The 17,181-nt window shown below is 53.7% G+C and overlaps 1 protein-coding gene across 15 annotated transcripts; it reads left to right on the forward strand.

Moving 5' to 3' along the window:
* The first annotated feature begins 526 nt into the window (after positions 1–526).
* On the forward strand, positions 527–12,653 carry CMKLR1 (chemerin chemokine-like receptor 1). Of its 15 annotated transcripts, none has more exons than XM_079322578.1 (4): positions 3,266–4,376; positions 8,865–9,000; positions 10,978–11,068; positions 11,498–12,653. In XM_079322578.1, exon 4 carries the CDS (start codon positions 11,549–11,551, stop codon positions 12,632–12,634), a length of 1,086 nt encoding a protein of 361 aa, XP_079178704.1. In that variant the 5' UTR covers positions 3,266–4,376; positions 8,865–9,000; positions 10,978–11,068; positions 11,498–11,548; the 3' UTR covers positions 12,635–12,653. The 15 variants fall into 15 exon arrangements, with proteins under 15 accessions (XP_079178698.1, XP_079178704.1, XP_079178706.1 ...); XM_079322568.1 differs by lacking the exon at positions 3,266–4,376 and adding an exon at positions 4,414–5,976; XM_079322576.1 differs by lacking the exon at positions 3,266–4,376 and adding an exon at positions 6,037–7,274 and having other exon boundaries at positions 8,865–9,027.
* The last annotated feature ends 4,528 nt before the right edge of the window (positions 12,654–17,181 follow it).

Raw genomic sequence — 17,181 nt, forward strand, 5'->3', positions numbered from 1 at the left:
TTTGGGCTCGGCTGGTTTTGCTTTCCAAGGTAAAATCTGGATCTGGCTTCCATCAACAGCACCCTCTGGATAGATCTCTACATTTCTGGGTCTATTTAAAGAACTCTTAGATAACAGCTGGATTTTGGGGCTGGGCTGCTGTGTGGGAAGGGTTGTATCCAGCATGGGGCTGAGCTCTGGATATTGGGATCAAAGGAGATGCTGTGGGGGACCCCAGTGAGGGCACAGGTACCCCCACACCTCCCTGAGCAACTCCTCCTTCCAGAAATAATCCCAGCCTGGCAAGGGCTCAGCAATAAAACATATTTTGCTGTTATTTTTACAAATTCCAGAGAAATTGGATCCCAGGAACCTGCACCAAGGCCACCCCCCAGCCAAAAAAACCCCAAAAAAGGCATGGATTGCTCAGAGCTGGCAGGAGATGCTTCCCAGCCCAGAGCTGGGCAGTCCCTGTGCCCATCCCAGTGATGAGAGGCAGGATGGGACCATTAGCAAAGTCAACTTCAAGAATATGCATCCCTACAAAGCTCTGTTCCATGGATTGGTGAGTTCCCAGATGTTGATTGCAAGGAAAACTGGAGTTATTAATTAAAAAATCATAAATAAGGCTGATTTTCCTTATGGATGTTTGGGAATTTGAAAGAACCTGTTGTTACTAAGTCTGTTATTAAGACAAATCCAGCTGGTGCTTTAAAGAATTGGGAGTTTCCTGAGGGATTTTATCAGCCAGATCCCACTGATTTTTGCTGGGAGATTTCAGGAATACTCTCTATCCATGTTTGGTATCTTCACTTCCAGCACATCCAGAGGATTTTAGGATGATGCTGAAGGAATTCAGGGTTAAAGATGAGCCTGAATTCAGCTCCAGCACAAGGAATTGAAACCTGTCAGCATTTCCCTTTTTCCAGTGGGATGCACAGCATCCAAACCTGGAGCCCTGCAGGCCATTTGTAGGACATTTTATTCATGGAATTTCTTATTCCAAGGCCAGGTTGGACAGGGCTTGGAGCAGCCTGGTCTGTGGAAGGTGTCTCTGTCCATGGCAGGCAATGGAATGAGATGAGTTTAAAGTTTTTCCAAAGCCTTTGCAGGATTTGATGCCACCCCTGCTCATAAATCCCTGGGCAGGTGACATCCTGTCTGTCACCTGCTGAGGGGCTCCAAGGCAAGAACAAAGTGTCTGTGCCTGGCAGTTCCTCATCCCTGCTCCAGGAGCTGTCAGTGGCCTTTGACAGCTCCAGCAGGAATTAGAAATTGTGGATAAATCTCTGGATGTGGCACTTCCATCACTCCTGAGGGAGCTGTCACTGCAGGATGGGGATGGGAGGGGGTGGGTGATGCCATGGATGGGGAAATCCATGGAACAGGGCCCAGCTGTGCCCTGGGAATGTTCTCAACAATCCTCCTTTGCCAAGGGTGGAGTTTGGGAGCCAAGAACTCGGAATTGTGCCCTGGCCTGTGGGCGTGCATCACTTAGATCCAGCCTCTGAGGGAAGCACATGGAAAAATGGGGGAAATGATGGAGTTTGGAGGCAAACAGAGGTTCTGGAAGGCTGTTTGAGAGCTGAACCATGTGGAGCTGCCCATCACAGGGGTGGGATGTATCAGGATATGGTGCCAGCCCAGGAGCACAGCAGGGTTTGCCCACCCCATCCCAGCCCCGCTGTGCTTCTGGGGCTATTTATAAGCTCGAGTTGCACAAGTTTGGGACTGGGTTTTTTCCATAGTTGTATCAAATCAGCGAAAAAAGGGAAGAGGAGACGTCTCTTGAACATCCTGTCTGTGGCTTCTTTATTTGTGGAGGGAGTTTGCACTTGGATCAGGAGGCAGTGACAGGATCCGGAGCTCGGGACCACAGCGGGTGTGGAGCCAGGGATGAGCTCCGTGTGGGAAAGGCAGGGCAGAGTTATTCATGGGCATCAACCCAGCTCTAAAACCCGGGATTTGGAGCTGGGATATGCAGTGGGAGTTTCCTGTCTTGTTCTCATAGCTGAGCCTAGCTCCTTTTCCAGCCATTCCCATTTATCCCCACGGCTCTGCCCAGGGCGAGGAAAAGTGCTGCTGGACGCCAGAGAAAGCGCCCCCGGGAGAGGGAAAACTTCCTCCAATTTCTTCCCCATTGACTGCGACATCTGTTTGGGGATGAGTCAGGCGGGTTCCCAGAGCCTGTGTGGGAAGGAAGAAGGGCAAAAACCGGAGGGGTCGGAGCTCCCGGGTCCCATCCGCACATCCCGATTCCATTCGCGCATCCCGGCTCCATCCCGACCCCGTCCGCGCATCCCGGCTCGGCGGGGAGTTGCTCCAGAGCGTTTAATCAGCCCAAATCAATTCAGAGCTCTAATTGCTTTGCTCGGTGTGGGTGGCACTCGGCGCTTGCCAAGGACACGACAACTGCCAAAGGCTGCGCCTGGAATTGCTGCTGCCGACGGCGGCTCCTGCGCGGATCCCGCTCCTGCGCGGGTCCTGTTCCTGCGCGGATCCTGTTCCCGCGCGGATCCCGCTCCTGCGCGGGTCCTGTTCCCGCGCGGATCCCGCTCCTGCGCGGGTCCTGTTCCTGCGCGGATCCTGTTCCCGCGCGGATCCCGCTCCTGCGCGGGTCCCGCTCCTGCGCGGATCCTGCTCCTGCGCGGATCCTGTTCCTGCGCGGATCCTGCTCCTGCGCGGATCCTGTTCCTGTGCGGATCCCGCTCCGTCACCAGCCCTGGGAACGGGGACTTGTCCTTCCGCAGGCGCTGCTTTTGCTGAGTGCCCCGGAGGGAAACCCCAACCCACAAACGCTCGGGATGGGAAATCATCTCCCAAGTCAGCGTGTTTTCCCTTCATCTTGCTAAGCACAGTGTGAGAGCAGGATCCTGTATCCTGCCTGGACACGGGGCAGTGGCAGGTGTCTGGGAAAGGGGCAATGCCATGGATGGGTTGGTTCTGTGGGGCTGCAGTGCTCAGCCTTGCTGGGAATACTGGGATTGTGCCGGGTCTTGATTCTGGATCCCTCAGAGCACCGGGATTTCGGTCATTGCTCGATGTCCCGTGCAGGAGCATCCATGGCCAGGTATTCCCAGCCCTACCAGGCCCTGGGTTGGTTTTGGGGAGCCCTCAGGTCCCAGCTGGTGCCACCCAGAACTGCCTGGGCTGAGCATCCCTTGGTGGCACCATCTGATTCCAAGCACACAAAATGAAATCCCATCAGTTTTCTCCCTTGCTGGCTGGATCCAGGATGGTTTTTGCCCTGTCTTTATTCCTGAGGGTAACTAATTAGCCATAATTAATCTCTTGTGGTAGACTAACTTCCTTTCTGCTGGGTAGAGGGTTGGAATGGCAAATCCAGGGCAGTGTTACTTGAGCTGGTGCTGGGGTGTCCTAGTGGGGCAAATCCTGCTCCTTTCCCAGGCTGGAGAAGGGTCAGGGGGCATCACTGCCAAATTTTCTTGTGTTTCCTTGTGCTGCCTTTGCTCCCAAGCCCTGCATTGGCTCTTCTCCCGCTGGAATGGATGCTGGACCTGGGATGGGTGAGGCTTGGGAGCTGCGTGGGGAGGGAAGGAATTTTCCCAGTGCCACATCAAGCCTGGGGTTATCCAAACCTCCTGCTCCGTGTGGGTGGGAGCTGCACTGCTCAGTGCTCCCAAACTGGGGAGGCTCCCCCAAAAACCTCTTGTTTGTCCCCCTGAACTCCATCCCTCCTCCCTGGGGAACTCTGGAGCCTCTGCCAGCCCCTCCCAGCCCCCAAATGTCTTTTCTTGCAGGTGTTGAAGGCGCTGGGGGTGACAGAGCTGCCACCACAGAGCCACTGCGGGCTGGAAGCAGCTGCAGCATCCTGGTGGTAATGAAATCCATGGGGGAAAAATCAGCCCCTGAGCAGCAGGAGCGGCGTTTGGGAGCCAGATTTGCCTGAAGGGAAGTGACTCAACGTCTTGGAAGGAGTTGGGGGCGGCAGGGGGGAGCAGAGGACAGCGGTTGACCCAGGGTGGGGACAGCACAGCGAGGGGGGCTGGCAGCCACCTGCCTCCCCTTGGGCTCCCGGCTGGAGAAGCATCCCTTCCGAGCGCTCTGTGCTCCGTTATCCCTCCGTGGGACGGGGCGCTCGGGCCCGGGGGGCGGCACAGGAAAGGAGGCCCCTTTGGGAAGCAGCTTGTTGCTTCCTCACGCTGGGTTTCGATCCAGGCCAGCGTTCCCAGCTCCCGGAGTCACACCCTCTCCCAGCTGTTGCTCGCCGAGCATCGCGCTGCCAAGAAAACCTTGGTGATGGATGCGGCTCCCTCCCCGCTCCTTTAAAACCCGCGCCGGGATCCGCCTGGGAATGGGATCCCGCTGGCACCCAGGGCACGCCGAGCTCCTCCTGCCCAACACTGAGCAGCGGGACAGCGCTGGCAGCGCACGAGGTACTGGGGAAAGTCACTTGCTACGGGATACTGGGAGCACTGGGAGGTGACACTGCGGGAGCAGATGGGACAGCATGGGGTGGCAGAGCGATCCAGCCTCTGCCACTCCCCAGCCGTCTCCCTGTTTCTCATGGTTTTTATAATTTTGGGCTGCTTTTCCCACTGTCACCCTGCTGGGGATTTGCCACAAAATGTGGAATATCCCGGAGCTCCCAGCCCATCCCGGGAGCCCCTGGGAGAGAGGGACACGAGGGAGCCGGTCACGAACCCCCCCCCCCGCCCGGTTCCACGGGGGGATTGGCTCATTCCTGCCCAGTTCACACTTCAGGGCTTTTTGGGGCTTCTCCTTTCCCCGTAGCAGCCCCACAAGCCGGCACATCAGCACTTTTCCAGCCCTGATTCAGCTCAGAGATGTTGCGACACCGAATTGTGCAAAGCTGGCAGTGCCTCCGATTCCTCTTTTTCGGCTCTCACGGGAGCTCGTCCGCATGGGACAGGGTCAATGTCCCCACCTGACGGGACATGGTGGCCGTGAGCTCCCTCCCACCTGCCATCACTCCCTGCTGGCATCACCCCCTGTCCCCTGGTCACACTTGGGGTGGTTTTCCAGCTCTGACAGAACTGGGGTTTGTCCCTTGTGCGTGACTGAAGCCGAGAGCTGGAAAACTCTCGGATCTTGATGATGGAGAGCAGGTGGGGGCTCTGGTGGAAACTGATGCTCTGTCACAGCGTGGTGCAGCTTTTGCTCCAGGTGTTTTGCATCTCCCTCTGGATGGGCTATCCTGGGAGGGATTTGTGTGCAGGGATTTGTGTCCAGGGATTTGTGTCCATCCAGGCTCAGGTCGTGTCAGAACACTGACTGCACCATGGATGCCACTGGCAATTTCCAGCTCCTGGCAGACACAGGGTCGGGGTCAGGGTGGCCCTTGGCTGGTGACCCTCTCTTGGGGATCCCAGTACAAATTAGGACAGGCTGATTTCCTCACTGGGAATGAATGCACTGCTGGATGAACAGCTGGGAATGAGCAGGAGCTAATGAGCAGCTTCTCTTCCTCTCTGAACCCCAGGAATGGTTTTGGGCTACCCTTGTCCTGTGTGTGCGAGGCCAGGAACATCCCAGGAGCAGGGCATGGATTTGGGATGCCTGGGGAACAGGGAGAGAGGGTGGAGGAGCCTGAGGGGACCTTTTGACTGTGAGAACAGCGAGGGACATCCAAATCCTTCCCAAAGGCTCCCAGGAGATTCCCAAACCACTGTGAGCAGCACAGGAGCCAGAGTGGACGGGGCATGTCACCACTGCCACATCCCCTTCTGCAGATTCAACATCCTCCCCCAGAGCTTCCCCCTTCCCCTTCCAGCTCTGCTGAGGCCAGCAGCTGGTTTATTCCACGGGCTGCATTTATTTTCCTCATCCTCCCATCCCATGTGTGTCTCCCTGGGATGAGAAACCTCGGCAATATCCGTGTCAGCTCCAGCTGGATGCCAAAGCCACAAGCCCAGGGTCGTTCCCATGCCAGCCCCAACGGGGCTGTAGGAGAAGCAGAGATGTCTACCCCAACTTCTAAATGCTGAAAAATCCTTGGGGATTTATCCAGTTCAGGTAAACACCTCTCTGGATTTATATATATTTGTTAATTTTTATTTTTAATATGGGTTTGGGAGGAAGTTTTTGCTGGTCCTGAGGTTTTTTGCTCCCCTGTTGTTATGCAGAGGCTTTGGGACCTCTGGGATCCCTGCTGTGCTTCACCCCAAACCCCCAAATTTTCCTTAAAACCCCAAACTCCTTTGGATCTCTTTGCAGCCTGTGGGGTGGGAAAACAGCACGGAAGGGAGAGGAGCTGGCAGTGAATTTGGGGGGGTTGATGTCCTGACAGTGTGGCAGTGTCCCCTCGCTGGGCACAGGGAGAACAGGGTGGCTTTTCTTTGCTGTGCTGATCAGCATTCAGCTGGGGACACAAAGCACAGCTGGGAGGATGCTCCCATGGATCCGGGGTGACTTCCTCACTCGAGGGGGGGCTGATTGTGCTGTCCCCAGCCTTGTCACATCCCCTGCAGGGTCACGTCCCTCCTGCAGCCCTATTTATGTTTTCTTGGGTTTCTTTCCCTTTGTGCACCCCAAATCCAGAGTGATTTTCCTAAGGAGCCCTGACAAAGCCCAGGCCATGGTTAGAGACAGCATCACTGGACTGCTGGGGTGTAGCAGGGAGGATGCTCTGAAAAAGGGAGTTTTTTAATCTTTTTATTGCCTGAGAAGTGCCAGGAGAAAACCTTGGATTATTAGAAAAGAGGAGAGCAGAGGAGATGAAAGAACTTTTATTATATTGGAAGCCAAGTCATTTTAAGCAGCTCAGAAGTACAAACTGCCCTTTTAAAAGGAATCCTTTGCCTGTGAAGGTGCAAAATTTTCCTCTTTAATCCTCTCACCTTCCCAAGAGCAGAACGGATGGAGCAAAAGGGATTTTACGAACAGGGTGGCTCTTTCAACACTTATTGCCAGGGAAGGCTGGGTTCCTCTGCCAGAGTTTCACCCTGGGAGGGGCCTTTCATGATCCAAATTTTGAGGTTAAACCCCATTTCTGACAGGATTGGGGTGTTTTTTCCTCTGGGGTGACCCCATATTGTGGCCAGGAGAATCCGTGGGATCCATCCCATCATATCCCGACCCGTCCTGCTCAGCCCAGCCGGCTCTGCCCAGATAAACACTGACTCATGTTTTTCTGTCCCACCCTGGGCACAGCAGCTTTTTTAAGGCTGCTTTTTCCAGTTAGTCCCTTTCCCCTGTGCTGTTCACAGCAGCCTCAGCCAGGATGCAGGGAGAGGCTGGGGATGCTGGAGGCTGCAGGATGGGGGGGTCCCGGATCTGTGATGGAGAACTGGGATGTGTCTGAGTGGATGCAGGTAGGGATTCAGCTTCCCACTGTCCCTGTGCCTCAGTTTCTCCTGTGGCTGAGCCTCCTCCCTTTTCCCTGGGGGGTCTCCAGCTGGTGGAGGAATTTTGGGAGAACTTCCAGCCCGGATCCTCGCTGGCAGGAGCTCCTTCTCAGCCTGCTGCTCCCATGGCATCCCACATCCCTGTCTCCTTCCCAGCCTGCTGGAGGGGGACAGAGGGGTCAGGGATGGTGGCAGGGCTGGAATCACAGCCAGGAGCTCAGCGTTTGGAGATCTAAACTCTCTCTTGATGGGCTGGTGGTTGATTTACACTGAGGAATGGCTTCATCCCGGGTATCCCAGTGGGGAGTGGGATGCTGAGTAGCACCATCCCTGTGGCATCTGTTGCCATGGCAATCACTGGCTAAAACAGAGGGGAATTGGAGCTGGGTACCCAGAGTTTCTTTCCCATTTGGTGCCTTGCCCCCTGAGATTCCTGGGAGCTGGATCCCTGCAGGGATGTCCCTCCTGTGTGACCCTGGGCTGGAAATACATGGGTGCCAGAGGGGTTGATGGGGTGGCCTCGGGTGCCAGCTTAGGGTGGGGTTTGCATCCTCCTTTCCTAGGGCATGGAATTCTCAGGGATGCTCGGGATCCAGCCTGCAGGGTGTGGCTCAAGCTCAGCCAGAGCTATGAGCCCCCACAAAACTGGGACCAGCACCTGCCACACGTCTCCAGGGACAGCCCTGCCCTCCAGGACTGTGGCAGGGCTCGGTGGCGTCTGGTGCCAGCAGCTCCAGAGGGACGTGGAGATCCCGTTTTATACCCCGAGCCCTTCCCGGAGCTGAGCTCCAAACATCTGCCGGCAATTCCTCTCTCTCCCGGGAAGCTGTGCCGGAGCTGCCCGCGCCTCCCACGCCCGGAGGAAGCGGGTTGGGGTTTGGGGTGCGCTGGGAGCTCCGGAACCGCCGCTGGAAGGAGGGGAGGGAAGCGATCCGAAGAGGGAAAGGCACAGCAGCTGCCGGGGAGGAGAGCGAGCACGGACCCGGCTGCTCCCAAGGGATTTATTTGTCCCCTCCGGGGTGTCCCGTTGGGGACAAGCGTTTTCTAGGGGGGACAAGCACTCCCCCAGTTTCCCCAGTGAGCCCTGACAGGTCCCAGCCCTGATTCATTTCATGATATGGATCAAAGCGTGATGCACTTTGACAGCCCAGGCAGGATCTGATGTTCTCCAAAGCTGCTCTGCTGGTTTGATTTAATTGAATTTGATATGATTTGATTTGATTAGCTTCTATCAGTTCTCCTCAACCTGTCCCAGTGGCTCCAGTAAAAGCCTGGCCGGAGGGCTCCGGGCAGGCAGGAGGCGGTGCTGGCAGTTTGCCCATCCCTATAAATTCCTGGATCTGGCTCTGGCACCGCCCTGCCCGCCGGGATCCGCTGCCAGGGGCCCGAGCATCCCCTGCCCTCCCCGTGTCCCCGTGTCCCCGCATCCCGCCGCGTTTCCCCGCTCACATCCGTTCCCCGCCCCTCTGCCTTGGCCAGGGCAGAGTTTTTTCGCCCAGAAAAAGCTGGATTTGAACATTTTCTGCTGTTCTCTCGGTTTCCTGTTGCCTTCCCAAGAACAACATCCCTGACCTCATCCTCCCCCGGTATGTGCCGGGATGCTGCCGGTGCGCCCGTCGGGAATCTCACCCGGCCTTCCCTGGGTACCAAGACAAACACAGCTGCGGCAGTGACGGAGAAAAGGCTATTTTGGGTAAATCCTCTGCTCCTTTTTGTTGAGGTAGGAGGACAAAGATGAATAGATTGAAGGGAGAACAGTGGTTTTGGCTCGGGCAGGGAATTTTCAGCCCGGAGAGTAGCAGTGAAACACTCTTAGTATTATGTGGCTTCCTTTTTTTTTTTTTTTTTTTTTTTTTTTTTTCTCCCAGACTTTGGAGTTGTTTTGCTGTGAGAAATGAGGAGGTTTCATGTAGACTCTCCATTTTTGGGAGAATTTTGGAGAGACAGGTGGGAATTTGCTGGATGATTTTCCAGCAGCTTTGGGCTCCTGGTGCCCATCCTGCCCATCTGGAATGTTCAGGGTGGGATTGGCAGCTGCCTGCTGCTCTTGTGGAGTTTGGGTTTGCTCCTCATGAGCCCTGGAAACAAACCCATCCTCTGCCAAACCCAAGGGAAGCAGAGTCCTGGTGTTCCCATTGCTTTCTGCCATCCTCATCCCAACTGGGAACAGAGTTTGATCCCTCCCAACCTGGCAGAGCAAAATTTCCAGAGAATTCAGATAAATAATGAGCTTTAAGTCATCAGGCCCAGCAATTAAATAGGATAATAAATGGAGCATTTTACATTAAAAACATGAAAATTAAGACAGTGGGGAGGGGGAATTTCTCCTGTCCTGCTGGAGCAGGGGCTGAATGTGGTGTCAGAGTCACCCTGTAGTGGTGAGGGGTGGGGGTTCCCCATGGATGACAGCACATTGAAAATGATGGTTGTGGAGCAAATCCAGGGAGCTTTGAGGTTCTCTGGATGATGGGATGGAATATGATGGGTTGGGATGGGATATGATGGGTTGGGATGGGATATGATGGGTTGGGATGGGATATGATGCAATGGGGTGTGGTGGGATGGGAAGCAATGAAGTGGGATGGGATATGAGGCAATGGAGTGGGGTGGGCATGGGGTTCTGGGCTCCCTCACCTTTCTGGTGCTGTGCCTTTGGGAAGGCAATGACCTGAAATGCTTGTTCCATAAAGCAAAGACTCATTAATCAGCATTAACATTGCTGGGAGAGTCAGTTCTGCTGATTCTGTTCCTTCCACCGGATCATTGACTTTAAATCACCTCTTTGGCCATGGAGCTTTTCCTGGGACAAGGACTCTTCCCAGCTCCAGCTCATTCCCAAGCTTTGTACTCAAACCTCATTTGTTCTGGCTGCTTATCATGCCCCAGAGCTCAGCCAAGGTTGGAGGTGACAGGGTGGGATTTCACCCCCTGGCCAGGGACTCTGCAGCAGCAATGGCAGGAAGGAACAGCAGGAAAAGCCCAGGGAGAAACAATAGCCTCCAACACAAACAGCATGGGAATTTCAAAGCAGGGCTGGCCTTTGGGGTGAAATTCCTCGGGAACAGGGAGGGTCCTTGGGCGTCCCCATGTCCCTCCTGTGAGGACACATCCGGTGGGATGCTCTGTGCTGCTCCATCAGGCACTGGGGGATTTTGGTTTTAACCCCCCTGACCCACAGGGGAGAGGCTGAACCTCCTCAATCCAGGCTCAGAATCTGACAATAGCAAATGGTGCTGTTGGTTTACCACAATTAACATGTTTAAACATCCAGGGCACCAGTTGAATCAGGAAAATAATCCTTTGGGGATCCAGGATATAAAATAGTTCATGCAGATAATGTGCACCTCATTTATACATTAAATTATTTAATTATTTAATTATTAATAACCTGTGGTTGATTGATTGGTTCTTTGAGGATGCTGCTCATGTTGGGTTCTTGTACAGAGAGTGCAGGATGGGATTTCTGTCCTGGGCTATCCCAAAAGATGCTGGGATCATGGCAGGACCCTGCCTTCCCCAGACTGGAGGTGAGGAGGATCCCAGGCCAGCACAGCCACCCCTCGGGAGGCTGCACAGGGTTAATTGTTAGCACACCCTGAATGGGTTTCCTCCCTTAACCCTGCATCCCGAGGTGAGTGGTCTTTCTTTGATCCTGGATTTAATGTTACAGCTCCTGCCCTAGGCTGGTGTAGAGGGAGCTGCTGCTGTGCCCTGGGACACTGAACTGTCACCTGTCCCCCATCCCGACAGAGAGGAGAGAGGTGAGAGTGTGCCTGGTGTCACTGGGGTGTGAGGGGAACTTCCCTTGGGGTTTTCAGTCCAATTCAGTACAAAAAAAAAAAAAAGAGAGGAGCCATAATATGTTGCAGATTGGAAGGTCAGAGCTGTTGATGAGCTGTTAATGAGCATTATCCCGGTTTTTCCTCTGGAAGTAGGCGGGTAATCAACGTTTGTTCTGCAGGATGAGGCTGCAGCCACATCCTGGTGGAGCTGAGGGACTGAATCACGTCCTGATGTCTCATGGATGGGGGTGGGAATCAGGGAGGAGCTGTGGGAGCATCTTGTTGGGGTCTAGTGGGGTTCTCATGGGCTCCCCCATTCCTGTGTGTTTGTCCCTTCTCTCCCTGTCCCTAATTCCCATTGCCCCCCTGCTCTCCTGGCTGTGATTAACACAAGGGTTTGCTCAGCAGGGACAAACCACAGGCTGCAGACCCCAAATCCCTGGGTTGCTCACACAGACCATGGCTCTCCCCAACCTGTCTGATTACCTGGATGGCCTCAACAACTACAGCGACTACCCCGACTACAGCTACGAGGACACGGGCAGCGTGTGGGCAGACCCAACCCACGACCCCAAGGACATCACCAGGATCCTGTCTGTCATCATCTACAGCATCTCCTGCGTGCTGGGCATCCTGGGCAACGGCCTGGTCATCGCCATCATCACCCTCAAGATGAAGAAATCGGTCAACGCCGTCTGGTTCCTCAACCTGGCCGTGGCCGACTTCCTCTTCAACATCTTCCTGCCCATCAACATCGCCTACACGGCCATGAGCTACCACTGGATCTTCGGCACCGTCATGTGCAAGCTCAACTCCTTCCTGCTCATCCTCAACATGTACACCAGCGTCCTGCTGCTCACCACCATCAGCTTCGACCGCTACGTGTCCGTGGTGTTCCCGGTGTGGGCGCAGAACCACCGCTCTCCCAGCCTGGCCTACGGCGTGTGCGTGCTCATCTGGAGCCTGGGCGTCGTCATGAGCTGCCCCTCGCTGGTTTTCCGGGACACGGCGCAGAGCCGCGGCTCCGTCATCTGCTTCAGCAACTTCTCCCTCTCCAGGAACAGGTCCCACCAAGGGCTGGCGCTGGCCAGGCACCGCACGGTCAACATCACCAGGTTCCTGGCTGGTTACATCCTGCCCATCACCGTCATCACCTTCTGCTACGTCGCCATCGTCGTCAACCTGCGCCGCAACCGCCTGGCCAAGTCCAAGAAGCCCTTCAAGATCATTGTCACCATCATCGTCACCTTCTTCCTCTGCTGGAGTCCCTACCACCTGCTGAACCTGCTGGAGACGGTGCCCAACGCCGTGCCCTGGTCGGTGTTTGAGATCTTCATCCCGCTCACCACGGCTCTGGCGGCCTCCAACAGCTGCATGAACCCCGTCCTCTACGTCTTCATGGGCCAGGACTTCAAGAAGTTCAAGGTGACCCTCCTTTCCAGGCTGGTGAATGCCCTCAGTGAGGAGACAGGGCACTCCAGCATCGTGCACAGGAGCTTCTCCAAGATCTCCTCCATGACTGAGAAAGAGACAACAGTTGTGTAAACTCGGCCTGCGGGAGGGACAGTGACAGTGACACCCCAGTGGTGGCCCTGGCGTGGGTCAGGCATTGTCCAGCAGTGTCCTGCAGCCCATTTTTGACTGGTGTTGCTGCAGGGGATGGAGACTCCCGAAGTATGGAGAAGACACAACCTTTGATCTTGTGTGGCATTGCAAAAATCCTTGTGCCAAACTAAGAAAACATTTTGGGACTTTCCCATCCAGCCTCTGCAATGCCTGACCCAGGAAGGGCTTTCCTGGTGTTTCCAGAGGCACCAGAGGGTGCAGGATATCAGGAAGGCATCTCCTGTGCCATGGGTGACCCCTGCCATGGCCAAATTGGTGACACTCCTCTGTCCTATGTCTGTGTGTGGCTCCTCATGGTAAATCCTGAAGTATTTTGGTACCAGAACAAGGTGGTTGTGACTTTTTATGAAGTGTCCGTATGAGGGATTGGAATATCCCACCTCAGAGAACTGGGAAGTCTCAAATGCCTTCTAAGTGCTCCAAACTCAGAGTCACCTGAGTGTGGAGACTGGGCTCATGCACAGGGCCACCAGCATGGAAAACTGGGAGAAGGAAGAGGGAAAGGTCAATTTGAAATGTTTTTTTTAACCCTCCCCTTGATGGGCACGTTCCACACGGTACATCCTGCAGAAAAGTGGAAGTTTGGGACCAGGAACAGCTCCTGGGGAGGACCTGCTGCCTCCTCCTGCATCCAGGGGGGCCTTGGGAAACTCTGGGAATCTCATGGGAGACTCTGCTCCCACAAATGAATCTCTGCAGGGAAGGATGGGCTGAGCCACCACCTTCACCCAATTTCAGTTAATTTTGGAGCTCCTTCACCACAACCCCAGTGTCACCCTCATTTATGTGTCACTCCCAGGACAGTGAGGAATCCCTGGGTTTGGACATTTCAGGAGGAGCTTTCTGCAAAGTTTTGACACGCTGGCAGTTGAGAGTCCTCTCCCAGGTGCCCACAAAAGCTGAGATAATTATTTATAGCTTTCCTTGGAAATAAAAAAAATGGGAAATAAAGTGGGGAGGCAGCTCCCAGGAAAAGCCAGGAGCTGTTTCCAGGCAGCAGATTGTGCCAGGCATGGGTACAAGTAAAATCCCAATAACTGAGCAGCAGGAATGTCAGGGTCAGAGCAGATGCTGCAGTGGGAGCTGGATTTTGGGATTTCAGATGGATTATCTGGAGTTTTCTCCATCCCACCTTGATCTGCATCACCTCCTTGGTGTGATGGGACATTCAGCACCTGGATTGTCCCCACATCTCCTGGGGTTACTTCCCTAGGGAGCACTGCCACATCCCTGCACCATGGCCAAGCCCAGGGCTGCTCCCAGCCCTGATCCACAGGGATTTTTCCCCAAAACCCACGCTGGATCTGTAGCCATGGAAGCTGCAGTGCCTGAGGAGGCTGCAGGGCCTCTCTGCTGGTGGGAGGAGGCTCCTCTTGCTCATTTTCCCCAGTATTTAATTAATACTGCTGGAATGCTGCCGGGATTCTATTAGGAGTGGGATGGGACAGATGGGATGGATGGGACAGATGGACAGACAGGGACACACAGAACTTGCACAAGATCAGTGCAGGGAACAGTAGGAATGGGATGTACCCAGAACCAGCAGCCTCTGGGGGTTTGGGGAAGCCCTGGATGTGGGAACAGTGGGATGAAGCCTCAAGGACTGGATGACATCCCACTGCCCCTCAGGTTGGTGCTGGGGTGTTCCTGATGGATCCAGGATGATCCTCACTCATTCTCTTGTCTGTTTTTTCCAAGCCCATCTGTTATCACTCCAAACAGCTTTCACAAAAAAAAAAAAAAAAAAAAAAAAAAAAAAAAAAAAAAAGAAAAAAAAAAGAAAAAAAAAGAAAAAAGCAGTGCCTTGGTACTTACCCTGGGGTTAAATCATCACTCTAATGGCAGCTTGGGAATCCCAAGTTTCCCAAATATTTGAGTCCATCATTGTAGCTGTTTGCTTATTTAATAAAACCTCTGTTTTCCAGACAAATACTTTGATGTGTGGATGGGAATGATCCCAGGGTTTTTCACTGAGCAGCCACTGTGTGTGTTCCTGATCCCTGGTTTCACATTTGCAATTGTGGAAAGAGCTCAGGAGCAGAGGGAGGAGGTTTGGGGGGCTGAGGTGGGATCTGAGTCTCTTGGATGGGTTTTGGGAGATCTCCCATGGGTGATCCAAGTGCTCCACCCCATCATCCATCCAGACACCAGTGCTGCTGTTCTGTCCCCTCCTGTTCCTGATTCTCCTCATCCTGGCAGGGTTTGGCATCAGGATGGGAAAGAGAAGGGAAAAATCCACTGAGTTTTCCCTGCTGGACCCTGTTAGCTTTGAATTAAGGAAAATCAGTGATTTCTGTTCCTGTGCCCCCACTGAGACAGGCAGCAAAGAGCTCACACAGGGACTGTTAAAAATGCACATTTTTATATGTCTATAAAATGGAAGCAGGGTGAAAAAAAAAAAAAACATTCCTCAGAAAACTTCAGCCTCCTCAGCCAGGTTTTTCTTTCCCTTTTTGGCAGAGTGGCAAAGAAATGCAGCTCAGTATTGCCTCAATTCCTCTGATATTCCTGAAATACTGTGGGAGCTGCAGCTCTGGAATCTCCTGGGGTGCTGAGGATGAATCCTGTCAGCATTCCTTGGGGTTTTTTGCCATGCTGGATATTTTTTGTCATGGAGAGCAGGGGGCTGCACTCCCCCAGAGTGTTGGGAAGCTCCAATATATTAAATCAAGGATCCTTGGATGCCTCCAGGTGACCCCAATCCCTCCCTTGCGCTGCTCAGCTGGAGACATCCTTAGCTATTAATTAACAAAGTCCTCTTGATTAAGGGCAGCAGGAGGTTAATGACCACAGGCAGCTCCAGGGGAACGTGCACAAACTGGAATTTGCATCCAGGGAAAGGGCTGGATGGGAGCTGCAGCTCCAGGGCTGGTGGTGCCAGGATCTGCCACCCATTTTGGGGCAGAAATCAGAAAAATTGGGATGCAGCTGGATTTAGCACCTCAGAGTCAAGGGGTGAGTAGGGTACAGAGCAGCCAGCACCCCACGAAATCTGGAATTAGGGTGGTTGTGGGGATCAGGATTTTAGGGTCGGGGCTTGTGGTAAAGAAGAACAGCAGATTTTGGGGCACAAAGCCCCATCTCAGGATCCACACCTCCCAAATGCTGTTCCCAACCATCCCACCCCTCCCCATCCCATTTCCCCACTGTGCTGTGGGATTCAGCACCCCCACACCCCAGTGATGTTGTTACAGCCCACTGGGAGCTGTGGCAGGGCTGGTCCTCACCCAGCACATCCCAAACCCAAACCTGGGTCTCAATTCCTGGGAGAAATCACTCAGGAATACAACAAACCCTGTGGAATGTGTTATCCTTAATGACAGCTCTTTTTCACTTGGCTGTCACTGCCCTAAAATAAAGCCATGCTTTCCCTCTCCCATAAATCACTGTGTTTATTCCAAATTGGAATGAAATTTAAAATTAAGAGAAAAAAAAAAAAAAAAGCACTAAAGGCGTTCCCCTCTCCCTTTGCTCAGAGCCAGGCAGGTTGGAGCCAGGTTTAAATTATCCCTGCTGTATTCAGGCACGTTGTCAGCTGTAAATTTTAGGGGAAATAGCCAAGCTGATACATCAACCTGTTGGTTTTGTCAGGGATGGAGATGGCTGCTCTCAGATTTATGATCCATCTCTCCATTCTGGGTTTTTGTAGAAAAACCCAACTTCCCTTTTTTTGAAACACAGCTGGAACTTCATGGGATTTAATTTGGGAAGAAGGGGAACTCCTTCTCTCTGAGCATCATTTGCATCAATGGGGGCATTGCCCAGAATCCTCTGAATTCACCCCAAAGGAGGTGAATTTTTTCCTTTTCCTTCCTTTGCCTGGAAGGGATCAGAACCCCAGCAGGGACCACAACACCCACCCCGAATTGGGGGAAATGCAGGAATTTTTGGTGCAGACGCCGTTGCCACGGCAACAGCTGAGAAAACCCTTCCAGCCCTGGAGGCAGGAATGCTGCAGCAGGACCAGGAGGCAGGAAAACGCTCCCAGGGATTCGAGATTTCCAAAAAAAAAAGATGATTTTTGCTGCAGGAATCCAGGGGGGAGGGAGGGTCACGGTCCCCTCAGCCCCGGGGCAGGGCGAGCTGAGCCCAGCCAGGGATGCTCAGGCTGAGTCAAGAGGAAAGATTCCCAGTTTTTATAATCCTCATGGAAAGGCTGAGTGCTGCCTCCCCCAGGCACCACCGAGGTTGTTAAATGCAAGGCTGTTAAATGGCAAGAGCTTTCCCCAGGAAAATGATGTGGGAAAGGGTGGTTGGCTCCTTTTTCCAGGGGGAATTTTTTTCCTGGTTAAAATACAGCCCAGTGTTTAATAAATGAATAAAAAATCAGAGTAGGAAGCTCCAGCTCGGGCTGTGTGTGCAGGGCAGGAGGGGGAAGCTGCTCCTGTGTCAGTGGGATGGGAGGAAAGGGGATCCCATAATCCAGAGGTGCAGCCAGATGTGCAGCACACTCTGACATGGTCATA

Source organism: Erithacus rubecula (genome assembly GCF_903797595.1).
Source record: "Erithacus rubecula genome assembly, chromosome: 19".
NCBI classification, from domain to species: domain Eukaryota; kingdom Metazoa; phylum Chordata; class Aves; order Passeriformes; family Muscicapidae; genus Erithacus; species Erithacus rubecula.